The sequence below is a fragment of the Stegodyphus dumicola genome, chromosome 2 (assembly GCF_044657685.1).
Source record: "Stegodyphus dumicola isolate Sdum_Otavi_A_Nest chromosome 2, ASM4465768v1".
Classification (NCBI taxonomy): Eukaryota; Metazoa; Arthropoda; class Arachnida; order Araneae; family Eresidae; genus Stegodyphus; species Stegodyphus dumicola.
Window position 1 is genome coordinate 148,501,913 of NC_140769.1, and position 18,010 is coordinate 148,519,922.

Sequence of the window (18,010 nt, forward strand, 5' to 3'; positions counted from 1 at the left end):
AGCTTCGCTGTTTCCGGTCCGAATGCAATGAACATCAAAAACGTGTCATTTGATGGTTAGTTCTTTGGAACAACGAAGTCAAGTTGATTTTACTACGCCATCTGTCGGTTAGTCCCGGGAAGTATTGAAAGATGTTATATGTGATAAATATCTGGGCCCAAATGCAATCTTTACATAAAGCGATGCGTATAAGAAAAATATTTACACCAATTATACATGTAAATAGAAGTCAGCATTTTTTATTGCAGTTTATATGAAAAAGATGTTCTATGATAATAACCAATGCAGAATTTTATTCAAAGTGAACTTTACTAATTTGCATTCGTATGCATTTAGTGTGTTAAATTTCACCTTTAATAACTGCTCACTCTTAAATGTACTGTCTACACAAGAAATACTCATCAAGCAGATTGGACTCATTGGTCCATTTTCGAAACCTCTCCCTCAGTGTCTACTCTGATGTGCACTTGTGAAATATGCTTCCCTGGCCGATTGACGGGGCCGATTGACTCCCTGGCCGATTGACGATTGATACTGGGCCGATTGACGAAATTTAACTTGCGTTTTTCATGTCTCGAAAGCGTGACTTAGGATATGTATTACATTTATACACAGCATTGTTCTAATACAGGTATTATGGCACAAAATCGGATTCTTTTTCTGAAATGACAGGCAACGTTTTTTCCTTGTCGATTCTACGACTCAAATTATGCCAAACTACCAAGCTTTGTAAAAATCGCATTAGTAGTTTTTAAAAAATTAGCTCTCAAAATTTTAGCTTCTCAATATTAATTGAATTTGATATATATTTATTAATCTCTCTTTTTTTATTAAACTTTTGGATTCTTCCTTTCATATTTCGAAGTTTAAGTTCATTCCAAATAAAATTCGCCTATTTTTACTTCCTTGTACGAAGTAAAAAGGAAGTATTGTAATCGCGAAAAGTTTCAGGCAGCATATTTCAACGAAAATATCCATTTTAACCTCTATCGAATGCAATTTAACGATGTTTTTGCGTGATATCTGTACATAAGGACAGAATAAAAGACTCGTTTCTTCCAAAAAAAATTATAAAACTGCTTTAAAGTAAATTCTGAAGAGAATTTTTTGTGGCGTCTGTGCGTACGTACGTATGTATCTCGTATAACTCAAAAACGAGTAGCCTCAGAACGTTGAAATTTCGTGTATAGGCTGCAATTGGCCGCACCAAAAAGTATATAAATATATGTATATGTATATATATCCACTCTGTTACTCGGCTCAGTGATCTCAGTTTCTTTACTCTTATATGTTTGTAAATACTCTTATATGTTTCTTTGCTTTAAAAATGATTGAATTATGTTGTTCTTACCTTCCGGTTAAGGTTTTTATGCCTTTAGTAAATCTGTATGCAATACTTTTAGAACTATCAACAATTTTAAAGGATTTTAAGTGCCGCTAACCCTTATAATTATTTTGATGGCGGCCATTGTGTGTTTACATTATGGACCTTATCAGAAACAGACTAACTCAAATGGGTTTTCTCCCTCGTCTGAGGCGTTCCCGGCTGTCACCTTGATCACATTCGGAGGAGTAGGGACGACTTGCAGAAATTTAATAGTGGTTGCCTATTGCAGCGTGTATAATTGTCAAGAAAAAGCTAGTTGTAGCGCCTCATTTCACAAATTAGAATTTCTATATATTTTAATTTTTGAAATTAAGTTTGCTTTTTAAAAATGTAGCATATTTATCAAGCATAATTAATGTTAAAAATAATTATAAAGTTATTGCATGCTTTCAGGGCTGGATACTTTTTTAGCTTTTCCTATATTGTAAGGAAGTTTGTAACTACTTCTTTTAGAAAACAATATTTTAAATCTGAACTAATAGAAAATTTCGAACAAACAATTTTTATGCTTTTTATTGGTGGAAATAAGTAAAAAATACTAAAATATTTAAAAACGAATTTTTAAAAGTTTTGTTTAAAATTCTAAATAGGGCTGCTTTTTTAAAATTATAGATGAATATTATAGCACAATATCTATAAAGGAATTTTACTTCAATTATATTTCATAATACATCATAGTGATAAACACTTTTGACTCCTTAAAAATTTTATACATTTAATTCTAATATTAAAATTGTATTTAACCGTAATAATTAATTTTGCTTGTATTTTATAGTGATTATTTTTTAAAATTTATTTTTAGTTCTGTATAAGATTTTTTTTATTTACTGTTAATTTAATTTATTATCCCAAAGAGGCGGTAGCCTAGAAAGGCTGTTAGTTTCGAAGCGGCATTTTGCGCTGTTTTAGTATAAATGTCCATGTCTCCTTGCAAATTGTTGTTACCAAATATTATCGCCCTGTATTATATATAAAGAAATTAAATAATGAAGAATCTGTATGAATACATGTATGTTTCTCGCACTGTGACGAAAACGACAGTATCTTGAGCCGTCAAATTTTGAATAATGTGCACCCGAACATAGGCATCTGGACCGCCGAATTTCGAATTTGTTTTAATCTATTTCATATTTTGTAAAACTTTAACGAATTTTTGATTAACAAACTCAAAGCTTTCAGAGCGAGCACTGTACGGAAAATAACAATTTTATCTCCAGTGCGGAAATTCTAAAGATATTGTGGCATCAGGTTCTTCTATTTACAATAAAATTAATGTAAAATTCCTTACCTGCTGCATCTTACCCTGTTTTAAAGTATGCGTGAAATTTCCTTCATCTAGTTAATAGACTCGATAAACACTTTTCTTTCCGGAGCAACAAAAGTTCTGTTACTCTTAGAATATTGCATGAAGTCACAATAACACAGTCCGCATTGTATACGCATTCACTAATGACATTGTTAAGCTGTAGCAGCTGGGTTTGAGCATATGCGCAACTTGAAATCATGCTATCCGTTTCAGTCTCCTGAAACAAGTTTTATTTCTGGTTTCTTATACTAGATTCTAAGTCCTACCAGCGGCCGAGCGGTAAAATCCCTCAACACTGGTAGTTCCGGCCGATGTTAGAATACCGACGAATGGGTGGCTGCATGGGCGTTTTCGTGATTTTCTGCAAGTGTAATGTGTTAATATGAGCCAGGTTCCTTTAAAGAGTCTTCCATGAAGGCATCCTTTCCTTCCGTGTAGTGCCTTAGGGCAGAAAGCGTAAATAATAAATACATACTACACTCTATGATACAGTTTTATATTCCGCTGTCAATGTATGTCTAATAATGCAATGTAGACTAAAAAATGCGTAGCATTAGCCATTTATTTTCATTATCTCATATTCATTCACTCTTCTATGTATAATATGAAAATACTATCTGGTATGCTACCGGGAAAAATTTTGAGAGAATTAAAACTAAACCTAATTTATAATTTTTTCTTTTTTCTTTTTTTTTTCTTTTTCTTTTTCTTTTTTTTTTTTTTTTGTGGGGCAAGGAAGGATGCCCGTGCGTGTGTATGTGTGTATGTGTGATAATCTAACTTTCACAAATAATATATATCAATTGACAATGATTTGGATGTTTGTAGCTAATTAAGCGATGGAATAATTTTTAAACTTATCCGCAAAATATACAACAAGGATAGAGAATTGATGCTGAGGAATCAGTCTGGATTTCTGAAACATTTTTATTATTAACGGAAAAGCACGTAATTGATTAAGAATTTGTATAATCATTCACTAAACTAGGAACTGAAATATTTGATTGAAATTCCAAAATTGCCCAAAATGTCTGAAATAGTCAGGGCTAAACGGAACATTAATTAGTTTTTTCAGAGAGATGTATACACGTCTCTAACTATTTTATAAAATGTGATGCAAGCAAAGACAAAACTATTAACTTTTTTCCGTCTTAAGTTAGTTTCTGAATTTCTTTTTAGTTTTAATTTTTACACTTTTTTCTTTTTTATACTCTAAATTTGATTCTTCAAACAAATTTTCAATAATTTGAACTCTGGATAATTCGAACTGTAAAGCCATTAGGTTTTTGTTTTGAAGCAGAAGACATGAAAAATAAACAGTGCCCTCGCCGGGATTCGAGCCACGGTCCTCTCTAATGCGCGTCGAGTGTGCTACCGTTACATCACGAAGGCATGCAAAAAGGAGGGAGAACATACATACTCAGCCTTTTAAGGGCGACTGAGGATTAGAAGACCCAATCGCCGAATCCTCATGGTGAAGAATTATCATTCACCACCTCTTTTTTTTAGTTCGGGCACCACTGTAGAGTCATTAAATTTTTTTTAAAGCAGAAGACATGAAAACTGAGCAGTGCCCTTGCCGGGACTCAAACCACGGACCTTTCGAATACGCGCCGAGTATACTACCGTTACACAACGAAAGCATTCAGAAAGGAGGTAGAAAATACCTTATAGAACAAGTTCCTAGCCCGCAGGAATTCGAATTTTAAAATAGGTCTTATGTTTGTGTTAACATTCCTTTCGTGGTCTGCTGTTTGTATTAAAGAACCATATTACTTGTCTGCACTATATTCGTATAATATGCTTGTTATGTCAAGCTTGGTTTTTTATGCCAAGCAAACTGTGATCGCTTCCGTTAACACGTAGCACACTCCAAGCTATCTGCATAGCGTTTTGCAGAAAGATATATGCGCCAACATTGGTAGGTCATCATGTAGAGACATTAGGATATTTTTTGGAGGCCGGAGAGATGAAAAATTAACAACGCCTTCGCCGGGAATCGAACCACGGAGCTCTGGAATATCGGCCCAGCGTGCTGTCGTTACACCACGAAGGTACGCTAGGAAAGTGGGAGAAATACCTTATATACTGCCCTTTTTAAAGGGCGACTAGGGTTTTAGGGGACCTAGTCGCCAAATCCTGGGTGCGGAGAATCATCATCCACAACCCTTTTTAGTTCCGGCGCCACTTGTAGAGTCATTAGTTTAATTGGAAGCAGAAAAGATGAAAAATATGCAACCGCCTTCGCCGGGAATCGAACCACGGATCTCTGGAATACCGGTCCAGCGTGCTATCGTTACACCACGAAGGCACGCTAGGAAAGTGGGAGAAATACCTTATAATCGTTATACAAAATGCATTGTTCATTTTGTTTGGCACATATTGTTCTTTCAAAAATTCTTCTAAAACAACATACATTTAAACAAAGAGTTAGTGTCCATACGTATAATCAGGGCTAAAAATATGTTCATGAGTATAATACAGCTCTGCATTATTCGGAAAGGCTCCAATTTTAAAACTCACAGTAAAGGGCATTTGCTACTATATATCAGTTGAATTATTCAGTGTTTCTGAAATCGTAACAAAAAATCCAAAAAATTATACTTTCATTTGTATATGTGACTTCCTTCTCAGTATCAGGTGGACTCTTCGTTGAAATGAACAAAACACCCTCAAGTCGGCTTAAGATTTTATTGCTAAAGTTCGTTATTTATCATTGATAATAATCCTGTACAAAGCACAAGGAACATTCATTTTCAGCTGTATCTGTCTATCATGGTCTTTATCCATTCTGCTTTATCCGCAACATTGGCGTACACGGTTTTAGCACCTGGTCCCGTGCACAAGCCAGTCATGAAGTTAGTGGTTGTGACCCAGCTGGCAGCTCCAAACACGTACCATTTATCACCGAGTTGGCATGAAAGTGGTCCACCACTGTCACCCTGAAAATGTCCAAATATGTCATGAAATAAATACAAACTTTAAAATTAACTTGGCAACAGTTAAAATTTGGCACTTATATATTATCGGAGAAGGACTGGCTAACTTTGGCCATAATTTGATATCATGAATTTTCTGTTTTTTGGAGAAGTGGAAAATGTTTGGCAATAACTTCTAAAATAACTTCGAAATGTTTCATACCCTGAGCTACAACTTTCTGCCGCCTCATGAACTCGCTAAGTACGACTTTAAATGGTCCCTTGCTGTTTCAATGTACCTTGCTTCTTCAACATCACAATGCGCTCCTCGATTGACCTCCAATGAAAGTCGATTTTGTGTAGATTAGAATATTGACTGTTACTGAGTAATATATTGTTTCGTTTTACGGGTTCGTAGATTTGGTGTGATTGATGACAGCACTTGATCAAGAATCAAAACATAGTTTATTTAGTCAGTATAACTCAGAACAGTTCCAAAATCATGTTTACAGTCGACGAACACGTACGCTGAAACTACCACAAACACGCTAAAACAATCAGCCACACAGCCTTCAGGCTATAATAGGGAAGACAGTTTCACGGCAAAGCAGTAAAGTACAACTCCCGACTCAGTCGATTGCTCTCAGAGCTCAACAAGCAGGGTTTTTATAGCTTTCGGTCTGTCCTCGAGAACATTCTAGGCCAAACCGGTGAGAATTCGTTCTAGAATGTTTTCCGTCCGTCCATGACATATCGCCGATTTTGTCGCCAAATGGGCGATTTCGCGCAAAATCAGGCAAATTTGCTTTCCTTTGCCATTTTCTGGCTGCCCTAAAGTGGGGAAGCTATCTTACCGCGGCTGGGCATTTCGTAGCAATATTTTATACTCTTGTAAGAAAATGATAGCATCACCTTCATGGCTTGGTAGACCCCCCAGACTCCGAAGAGAAAACTAAAAACTTCCTTGTTAAAACTGCAACTTACAAGAGTTCTTAAGACTTCGCGACGTCATGCATTTAATTTGCTCTAGTAATAAAATTGTGTTAGGGTACCAAATTTGGCCACTATTGTCTCTTTTTTGGCGAATTTGTCTTTTCTCCATTAACACATTTACTAAATACTTAAATTTGTATTCCTTAAATTTGTATTCCCAATTACTTAAATCCCAGTACTTAAATTTGTATTCCCAATTACTTAAATCCCAGTACTTAAATTTGTATTCCCAATTACTTAAATCCCAGTACTTAAATTTGTATTCCCAATTTCCCTGCAAGTCTAGTTTTTTTCCTATGCAGTCAGTTTAAAATGCTAGAAAAATTCCAAGCAAATTTCAATATAATTTTCTTATTGCCATCGCACAGGAGGTCTAAATACAAATATGTATATCACATTGAATACCGACTTTTTACACGTGCCAGGCATAAACGAAAGTGTTTTTTGCACTGTACAGTTACTGATGATGAACAATGGATCCACTACGATAACCCAAAGAAAATGAACTCATGGGGACCACCTGGCCATGCTTCAACATCGACCACCAAGACGAATATTGATGGGAAAAAAAACATCATGCTGTGTATATGGCTAGATCAACTTGGTGTCGTGTATTATGAGTAGCTCAAACCGAACAAAACCATTACTGGGCCTCTCTACCAAACACATTTGATGAGACTTAGCCTAGCACTCAAAGAAAAATGCGTCGATTACTACTCCAGACATAACAAAATTATTCTGCTGCATGATAACGTTTTTCGCATGCTGAGGTCAAAGCCTACTCGAAAGCAATCAAATGAGAAGTTCCCCCCCCCTTGGCTGTATTCACCAGGCTGATATCTCTTCGTTTCCATTGACGCATGGCCTGTCTGAGCAGCGCTTTACATCATACGGCGATACCTAAAATAGGGTTGATTTGCGGATAACCTCGAACAATGAAACGTTCTTCCGAGGCAGTATCCGCATGTTGGTAGAAAGATGGGGAAAAAATAGTGGCTGGTGATGGACAGTACTTTGAACAGAAAATGGCGTACCTTTCTTTCATCAATAAATGCCCAATTTTTGATAAAAGCAATGAGTATGTGTTTGCACTCCCAATATATAAATATATGTATATATATATATTGAATAAATACAAATTTAATTAAATTTTAACAAAAATGTATAGACGTAAAAAAAGCAAATTTAAAGTTAAAATAATGTGCAAACATATAAAAGAATTAATTTTCGAACTAATTTACAATATCATTTAGATTCAGATTGCATAAATAAATCAAGTGCAAAACCAAAACATGAAAATTCACCAATTTAGCAAATTATACAGGGTGAATCTGAACAAGTGGGTAAAACTTTAGGGGGTGATAGAAGGCAGCTATAAGAGCAATATTAGTCACAGAATGTACAGGTCGTAACGCAAGTGGTGAGAAGTTAAAAGGCGGTATTCCATTGTCACATTTAAAGAATTAACACAAGAATAAGAGGAGATACTTCAGAAAACATTTTATTAACAGAACATGCTCATCGAAGTTGCTCAAAAGACTTTCCGCCTGTTGTAATTCAGGCTTCACACTTGAGGGATAGGAGGGATTGACGCACATTTGCTCAGGCGCCAGGCATTTCCCCGAATATCGCCGGCAGCAACAGCGATCCTGGCGACTAGATCCATATTGGTTTCTCGTAGATTAGGTTTTTCATATGGCCCCACAGGAAACATCCAAACGCGAGAATTCTGGGACCACCACGACCAATCCATCGCCCTGGAAGTTTCATGGTACCTGGCCAATCTATGGGACCACCACGACCAATCCATCACCCTGGAAATTTCATGGTACCATAGGTTGGCCATCTTGGTGGCCAATCTATGGGACCACCACGACCAATCCATCGCCCTGGAAATTTCATGGTACCATAGGTTGGCCATCTTGGTGGCCAATCTATGGGACCACCACGACCAATCCATCGCCCTGGATATTTCATGGTACCATAGGTTGGCCATCTTGGTGGCCAACCTATGAGACCACCACGACCAATCCGTCGCCCTGGAAATTTCATGGTACGTATCACCAGCAATCCTCTCAGCAGTACACGGAAGAAAATGCCGTTGGGTGCTAGAACCGGTGCCGTTGGGTACCGCTTAAAATTTTGCCCACTTGTTCAGATTCATCCTGTATATGTGAGATAATAAAACGTTATACTTATTTTTTTTTTCAAATATTACAGTATTTGAAAAGATAAAGAGTCTTACATGGCAAGGAGAACTTTGGTGTTTAGCAACACATATTTGAGTATGTTCGTTAACGCTGCAGTTTTCTTTAGACTGGACCATTTGATCAGACTGCTTCAAGAATTCTGCTCCTCCGGATCCTAAACGGGAAAAGTAAAATTTAAACTTTCATTGTTTGAGTTATAGGATATAATCTGAAAAGAGCTAACATATGCCTTTTGAAATAATTAACACGGGAACTTCTGGAGAAGAGAGGAGCAGCGAAAACATGTTTTATAAAATTATTCTTCAAAACGATCTGAAATAATTACAAAAACAATGTTTTATATGGATACAGCTTTCTAAAGTTTAAATAATGTTTCACAAAGACCACTGAAGAAAAATTTGTAGCTGTTGCCTACCACTTCGTTGGCTCTACATGTAAAAGTTTAGTTGAATAAATAAGAAGTGATAAAATTCTTGGATGGATATTGTTACTAAAAACAACTTCTAAGTCTTCGGTGACATATAACCGATTTTCTTTCTCTCTCTTTTTTAAAATAAAATCGAGTTAAAATTTCTTTTTCCTAAAATAGGTTGAACAGCATCTGTTAGATATTGCAAGATAAAGCTTCGAATCTTTCGTGAGAAATGTAACCATAGCACGACGTAAATTTTGTAACATAGTTTTTTCTTTTAATAACTATTGGAAAGTTGCAAATGTTAGAAAACTTATCATTTGAATGTGTTCCAGTATTTCAACTGAATAGCATTCTAGTGTATATCGATATGATGCATTATGAGAGAGAATAAAATAAAGAGTAGTTTTAAGGAGCCTTTTTATTGATTTTAAACTGCTGAATTTGTTAATAAATAACAGGTTGATTAAACATGAAAGGTAAATTAAAGATCTTATATTTTGAAGAATGGTAAAGAATACTCGAGAGTAAATTAAAGATCCTATGTTTCTTGCAGGGACCTCAAGAATTGTTTCCAGATTCTTTTCGTTCTTTTCATCGTTCACTTTTCCCAGAACAGGATTTTAACCCTTTGACTACGAATTAAAAACAATTTACCCCGTTCTCTCCAAGAGAGCAAAATATGCCATAAATAAGGTAAATTTAGCATTTGGGATTTTTTGACAAACGGTTTTCAAGCCCAGAGGCTGGGACACCTATGTCCCGGCTGTAGTTAATGATGGGATACAAATGTCCCACCCGTAGCGATCGACTTACAAAGACATCTATTATTCTAGAAAACTTTATTATATGAAATAAAATTTACATCGTATAGTACAAGGTAAGGCATTCATTGCATTACCCAACATTACATATTGGGCAACTCATAGTTTTCTTTTTCTCTATGTTCATTTGCGTACAACGAGTACAACGGCATTGTGATTTTCCAGCTATGGAAGATGATCCCCAACATTCAGGAGATTTTAAATGCTTTTTGACGCAGTAATAATTTTTAAACTTTTAATGGGACATATATGTTCCGTTAGTAGTCAAAGGGTTAAGTCTTAAACGAAACTTGTTTCTGCAGCTAATCTTGTGGACTGCGTCGCCGACGTGCAGATTTTCTTACCTTAATTATTATACATTATTCGGATTAAAATCAAAAATTAATATAAACTAGATTTGCAGACTGTAAATGTAAAATTTTGAAATTTATATTAAATATCTAATATGAGTACTTGATTTTAAAATGTTTTCCGTTGAATGTTCAAACGCAGCTTTTTTTTCTATGGGTACTATCGTGAAAGTGATCATTCTTACTGAGGAATAGTTAAAATAAGGTGAAAGTGCAGAATCGCCCACTGCTTGGCGCGTTTTTCAAAATCGCCAACTTGGCACTCTCTCGCGTCTTGTCTCCTGGATTTGCAACCCCTCCAGAAGATACTACGCAAGGTGCGACATTTACAATGGGGAACAGGTTAAAATAAATACAAAATAAAAGTTGAAGAAAAATTCTTAAATCTGAAAAATCCTTTAAAAACAGCATAATTTAAAAAAAAAAACATGGTTAAGGAGACATAGTAAGCTTCAAAAACTTAAAATCGTTACAAAACCTGAAAAATTAAAAATTGATTCACCTATAAAAAAATTGGAGAAAGTGCAGAATCACCCACTGCTTGACGCGCTTTTAAGAATTTTACAAACTCGGTATCCATGTACACATCGACTTAATTTCACTTAAAAAACATCCCAGAATTGCACAAAAATTGGATTGCGCACTCTCTTGACTTTATCCACACATCGACCTATTTTCACGTTTTTAAGAATTTTATAAACTCGGTATCCATGTACACATCGACCTATTTTCACTTAAAAAACATCCCAGAATTGCACAAAAATGGCATTGCACACTCTTTTGACTTTATCCATGTACACATCGATCTATTTTCATTTAAAAAGGTCAAAGAAAATTGACAAAAATCCAATTCTTCTTACTCTTGTAAAAAGCGCTTTTTAATAATAATAAGTGGGAAATTTTTAAAACAGAAAATTCTTTCAAAAAACCTAATAACTTTAAAAACTAAAATCGTTTCAAAAACATAGTAAGTTTAAAAAACAAAAGATCCTTACAAAACCCTGAAAAATTAATACTTTCACTTCCAAATAATTTTAAAATATGAAAATCCAATCTTTACAAAAACATAATTTTAAAAACTAAGAATAGTTTCAAAAACGTAGTAAGTTTCAAACACTTAAAATCGTTACAAAACACTCAAAATTTAAAATACTTTCACTAACCTGAAAACGGGTAATCCACTCCGCTCAGCCGATGAACGAAAAGTAACGAATTCACAAAATGTTCTCGAATTATTGTTTAAAATAACTGCACCTCTACCATCTATTATCGTCTACACCAATCAGAAATTTTGAATTTTAAAATACATACTGAGCGCACGCGAAAAGGCTCCGGATTTCGCGCTCAAAACAAATTTTCAATTTAAAATACATACTACGCATGCGCGAAAATGCTCTGAAATTCGCCTTCCAGAACGGCAAAATCGACTTGGACACCACATTTGGCGCATGTATCAATCTCGTAAAAAGCGCCAAACACAACGCGCCAAATAAGTGGGCGATTCTGCACTTTAGCCGAATTTAATACTGTATTCAAAAGCTAGAAATTGAAATATATAGTACATCTTAACTTTCACTTATATACGTAAAAAGAAAATGGGAAAGTTTTGTAATTGATAAGGAGTAATTACTCCAAAACTACAAAGGATAATGATATCTCCTTACCTCTGCTCTCCCCCCATCCTGTCACATAGCAAATAGTACCCGGCTGTAACTGCCAGCCAAGCCTGGGCATACAGGCGGGCTGTACGCCATTATTGAATTTCACTGGTGCGTTCAGCTTGATGAGACTGACATCGTCGTTCATAGAATATCTCCTGATCTATAAAAAAAATTAATCAGAAAAATCCGGTAGGAAAACAATCAGAAAGTTAAAGAATATGGAAACTACTCTTATAGGCACTCTCAGGTCGCCAAATGCGGCGACAAATTTCTCGCCAAACATTTTTGGTGAGAACCTCCATGGTGTCATATTACTATCTAACTTTTTTGTCTATATTTCGAACTTTAGGCCTAAAATGTCTGAAAAAACCAGTTTTCGCACATGCAAAAACCACGTTTTGAACACACAATTTAAGCTAAAAATCCGAAACAAAAACAAAAAGTTAGATAGCAAAAACGTAAAGTTTCTAACCAAAAATATTTGACAAGAATCCACGTACACAGCGATAAAAAAAACATCTGCGAATAAGCTGGGCAACGAACGAACTACCCACACCTCGCTTCAATAAATTAACCTAACAGAAATAAATTTCAAAGAATACCATGTACACAGCATCCCGTTTAAACTTAAAAAAAAATCTACGAATTGCACAATCTAGGCATTACGCACAAATCAAGTAAAATAACTAAAATTACAAACACTAAAATCAAAAAACAACAGTAACAACAGAAATTCATAGTAAAAAAGCAATGAACATAACATTCTACAAAATAAAAACAGTGAAATAAAATGCACTTACCATAATACATGCGTTAATAAAATTTCGCCAGTCATACAACGTCTGTGAACAAAAGTGCCACGATTCAAAATTTCGAAACCAACGAAAGTTCCTCCAAAGTTAACTTACTACGAGAAAACAACGATCCAAATCTTAAATTCCGCTGACAGCCACATACTTTATCAACAAGCATTTGACAGCAAATCCACACAAGAACAATCAGAAACGCCCTTCTGCGTCCGAGTTTTCATAGCAGCTCCGCATTTCGGACTCCGTTTTAAAAGTCCCTCAGAAATTCCAAAAATACACTTCGATCGTCATTAACACACCCGTGAACAAAAGACTCGTTAACAACACCAACATCGTACCTTTTAATACTAAATATACTTTCCACACAATCTAAAATACGCGACTGAAATCTTGCCACCACGTCTATCATTGTAACAGAGGCCATTTCAAAACACGCAGACACGAACCAATGAGCAATTAAACCACTGCAGCAAAAGAGTTAAGTTTCAACATCAAAAGGGTTGCCATACAAACAACATCGTCAAAACCGCGCCAAAAACCAGCGCAGAACATATATCGCCACATTTGGGGATCTTAGGGCGAATATAAGAGTAGAGAAAAGATATGCTTTAAGTGCACGAAAATTTACAGTATTTTACTTCGATTTACGTATTTTGTAAAATTCTATAGTTATTTCAATGTTAAAGTAAGAAATGCATATCGTTTTATCCCGTGTAATTCTCCCCACATGTGTTTACTACTTTTATGGTCCGAAAATCAGAAGGGAAAAATTTTTCGAATAATTTAATTTCCAAAGGACGCGTTATACTAAAGCATCGTTCAGACGGGGGTGTAAAGGGAATAAGTGGTTAAAGCCGAGCTCCGTTGGCATATTTCACAAGTGCAGATCAGCGTAGCCACTGAGGGAGGGGTTTCGAAAATGGACCAATGAGCTCTTGTGACGCTAAAGTTATGCAGTAGCAGGTGCAGTTTCCCCAAATGCATTGTATCAATTTACTGCAGACAGTTTGACCTAAGAAATGTCTTATCTTTTGGCTGATCGTGACATTTCGTTGTTATTCTTTTGTGGTACAGTGTGCTTTTAAGCTTTAATCAGCAATAAAAGAGCAGTTTAAAAATTTAAGGATTATATTTATTTTTAAACAATTTATTCCTTCCTATAAAAATAACGGGAATAAACAAAATCTCATTCGTTATCATAACAAAGCCAGAAAGGCTTGTTGGCCTGACCTTCAGAATTGTTTTATAAAGAACGGGGTCAAAGGCTAATGGAATCTTTGTTAGAAAGTACAAAGATGTCATTCGAAATCTTCACACCTATTTTCTGCGTTAATGGACGGGGAGGGGAGGAAATTGCTGTGAAACTTAAAACCTATTTTGGGCGTTTCGATATTTTGAGGACACAGGTTAGCGAAGGGTCTGGATTTCAAAGAGTTAAAGCACGCGAAAGATCATGTAACATGACAGAAATATTACTGGATGCCCGTTGGTCCATTCTAGAAGCCACTCCCTCGGTGGCTAAGCAGATGTGCACTTGTGAAATACGCGCTCCGTTGCCAAGGTAACCAGTCTGTGCTACGTCACAAAATCTGGTTTAGTGCTCGTGGCATAGGGTTCAAAGTTTTCAACTTTACGCCGAGTTTGGGATAAGTGTCGACCAATCAGAGCTAAGCTAAAACGAAGCTGAAGCTAAAACAGAAGATTTCGCTGTCAGAAACGCAGGAAGTCAGTCGAGCAGGAAAACAGCGCAAGAAAGTCGTAGACACATCCACGCATGCGCAAATTTAGCTTCTCCCATTGGCCATGGTTTATACGCCGTTCTCGCAAGTGTGAATGGAATTTCTGTATTTTATGCCCTTATGACTACGCCTCTATGCCCTTTACGCCACCGTCTGAACGCAGCCTAAGATCATACCAAATGAAAAGCGGTCATCGATAAACTACAAGTAACTATCACAATATTATTTCTTAAAAAAAACCTACATTCCAATAAGAGTGCATAGCAATATTCACATTACAATATCTAATGAAGTATCTTCATTTCTACTTTTCTGTAACATTAATTTCGCCCGTTCTTACTGTTGTTTCTGCTACTCCGCTATTCCTTATGTCCCAAACTATCCAGAAATAATTAAGAAAGGTGAATGTTCAGCCGATTCGGAGAAATTATAGACTGAATGGCAGTTCGTGTTTGCTTCGCACTGATCGATGGGTTTTGTGAACAAAATCGAGATTCGTTTGTAAAGATAATATCGTTCCACTTGTCTGCCTATGTTCGGCGCCGCCATAATCGATATAGTATTTAATGATACTGCCTGTCGTACCATTATGAACCAGAGCAAAATCCTATTGAGTGGTTTGATGGCAGGAGGGAGGGATGAGAGACACTTTGCACCATTGATTGGGGATCAGGATTTGGGTGAAATCTGCACAGGTAGTGCGATGGGATTATGTCTATACAAGACATTATGACATTCTGGTGTTCCACCCACTTATACCTCTGCCTGTACCCGCTGATGTCTGGGGATCAAAGCAAAGTTCCAGCGTCATGCGTCTCTAGTTTAGGGCCAATAGCAATCGCATTAATGGTGGCTCTGCAAAGATTTCCCTCATCTGCAGACGACATCGAATGGTACGTTCTGACACACACGTCTAGGTAAAAGACCTTGATTTCTGACCGAACGATTCTTGATGTTTGCTGCGTGGCCCGTTATTGTAATAAGCACAACATGCGTACTTTCTATTTCTGTCGGGTAACAAAGCTGTAAAAATTGTTCTCAGTTGTCGGTCCGTTCCACGCGCGTCAACCTATTTTACATTTGCACCTTTATGTCTTAATTTTGTTCAATGTGGACACCGATTTCTCGGAAAGGTAATCCGCTGTCTCTATTGTTTAGTCAATTTCAGAAACTGGTTGTAGTACCTGCGGTGTTTTGCCCCCCGACGAGGCATACTGGAGCTCATAGGTGAATCATGATTGCATATGCGATCATGATCACATGATTTGCATATGCGTTGCAATGTTAATCATTTTCATGCCTTATTGAGTTCTAGTCATAAACAATGACAAGTCATTGTATGCTTTCTTCAATTCTTTATTCAAGGTCTTTTGCATGCTTTCTTACATTAAGACGCCGCTTAATGTAATCAGATTACTGCTATCGTTCGGATATTGTTATCAAATTGCCGAAGTTCCGCCCGTTTGTATACGACAACATGGGAAATACATCGCCTATTGGTATAAATAATTCGGTTAATATGATCAATATACTGTAGAATAAACATTTTAGACTGAAGTACAGTCACCAAATAAGTTTAAAATGTATTATAAACATTATCAGTTTACTGAGAAACATCACTAAGTAAGAGATTACGTCGCCAAACATATTGGTTTCAATTTTAGTCAACCATTTAAAAGTAAGTAAAACATCAGTCTTAGTCTGGCGTAGATTTTCGATAACTCTATCGATTTTGAAATCAGATTTGAGGTCAGATACATACATCTCTTTTTGAGGAGCATAAATGTCTGCAGGCAGTAAAAGTCAAAGACTGACTTCTTTTGCTCATTTTAAATATCCCATTGCTATGGCGTCTTCCCGTGAATGAGGAACGTCTTCCAAATTAAGGGCACAACATCGATCAAATAAAGTCCAGAAACGTTGTGAACGGTTCACAAACAAACTTTTACAATTCCCGTTTTAAAATGCTGGTAAAATGCCTATTTATCCGTAGGCTGTCTGAAAAGTTTCCGACCTAACAAAGAGAAAATATATTTTTTATCCAAAATTACCTTCATTTTTCGACATAATCTCCTTTTAAATCTATACATTTCCAGCGATGCTCCCATCCCTTTAACCCAGCCAAATAACATGTGGAATCTTTCTCTGCAAACTCTCCTCATATCTTTGCCTCCAAGTGCTTCTTTTAGCTTAGGGAACAAAAACGTCACTTGCTGCAGGTTCTGACGAATAGGACGGGTGCTCAAGTAGTTCAAGCCGTCATTTCCGTTTCTGATATTGCAAATGCTGAGGTGTAAGATGGAGCATTGTCTTGGTGAAGCAATTTTTTTTTCTTTTGCAAATTGGGCCGTTTTTCCGCAACTTCTGTCTTGAGCTTGTCAAGTAACTTTGCATAGTATGCTCCGGTAATGGGTTTTTCTTTTTCAAGACAATCTATTAAGACAGTCGCATGGCTTTTTTGGAGCCGATTCTCCTTTTGCAGTCCACTGTTTTGACTGTGTTTCTGTTTTGGGCTGTCCGCTGTAGACGAAACTTGGATTCATCATTCCGTAATGATGAGTCCAGGTTTCATCTACAGTGATTAATGGTCAAAACTACTCCGATTTACTGCACCAACAGAATGGTGCAAATGTTCATTCGGCCACGTTTTCGGTCCAAAGTGAGCAAACGCTGCACCCAAACTGCAGCCAGCTTGCGCATATCTAAATCTTGTGGCTCAATATACGGCCAACACGTTCTTTGGACATACTCATAGCCTTTTCTATCTCTCTAATCTTGATTCGACGGTCATCCAGTACCATTTGGTGGATTTTAGAGATGTTTTCGTCAGTGGTTTCAGTTTTCGGTCGTCCTGAACGTTCATCCAAGCGGCCCACCAGCGGCCGAGCGGTAAAGACGCTGAACACTGGTAGTTCGGTCCGAGGTTCGAATCCCGCGAACGGGCTGGCTGCATGGGCGTTTTCGTGGTTTTCCCCATGTGTAACGTGTATACGAGCCAGTTTCCCTTAGAAAGTCCTCCACGAAGGCATTCCTCCCTTTAGGCAGATAGCCCTCGTGTGCTTTGCCATAATTAAATAATGCAATCCGTTCACCCAAGCTGGTACGGCCACCTTTAAATTCACCTGCCCTAAATTTCACAGCAGTAAATGATGGTGCAGAATCCCCGTACACTGTGTCCAACTTCTTTTAATTTAAGTAGGTGTATTACCTTTCAAAATTAGGTACCTAATGACTGTACGATACTGGATTTTTTCTATTTATGCAAAAGCGGTCATATCAACTACAAACTTGATTGTCAAACAAAAAACTCGCAAAACTCGAGTTCAAAATAGCTGCAATTTTAATTGCTAGTTATCAAGTGATGTCCAAATAAGTTCTCCGCACCTTGTTTGATTTGAGTT

General features: G+C 36.6%; 1 protein-coding gene across 2 annotated transcripts in view; it reads right to left on the bottom strand.

The window, feature by feature from the left end:
- Positions 1-5,370: 5,370 nt before the first annotated feature.
- The window catches only part of LOC118204145 (chymotrypsin B-like), a 37,773-nt gene continuing 25,133 nt past the window's right edge, over positions 5,371-18,010 (bottom strand). For both annotated transcript variants that reach the window (XM_085811238.1, XM_085811237.1), the window contains 3 exons: positions 12,065-12,221; positions 8,850-8,968; positions 5,371-5,635 (listed from right to left, as the gene is read on the bottom strand). In XM_085811238.1, coding sequence (XP_085667364.1) covers positions 5,450-5,635; positions 8,850-8,968; positions 12,065-12,221 — 462 coding nt within the window. In that variant the 3' untranslated portion in view covers positions 5,371-5,449. The remainder of the gene's footprint in view (positions 5,636-8,849; positions 8,969-12,064; positions 12,222-18,010) is intronic.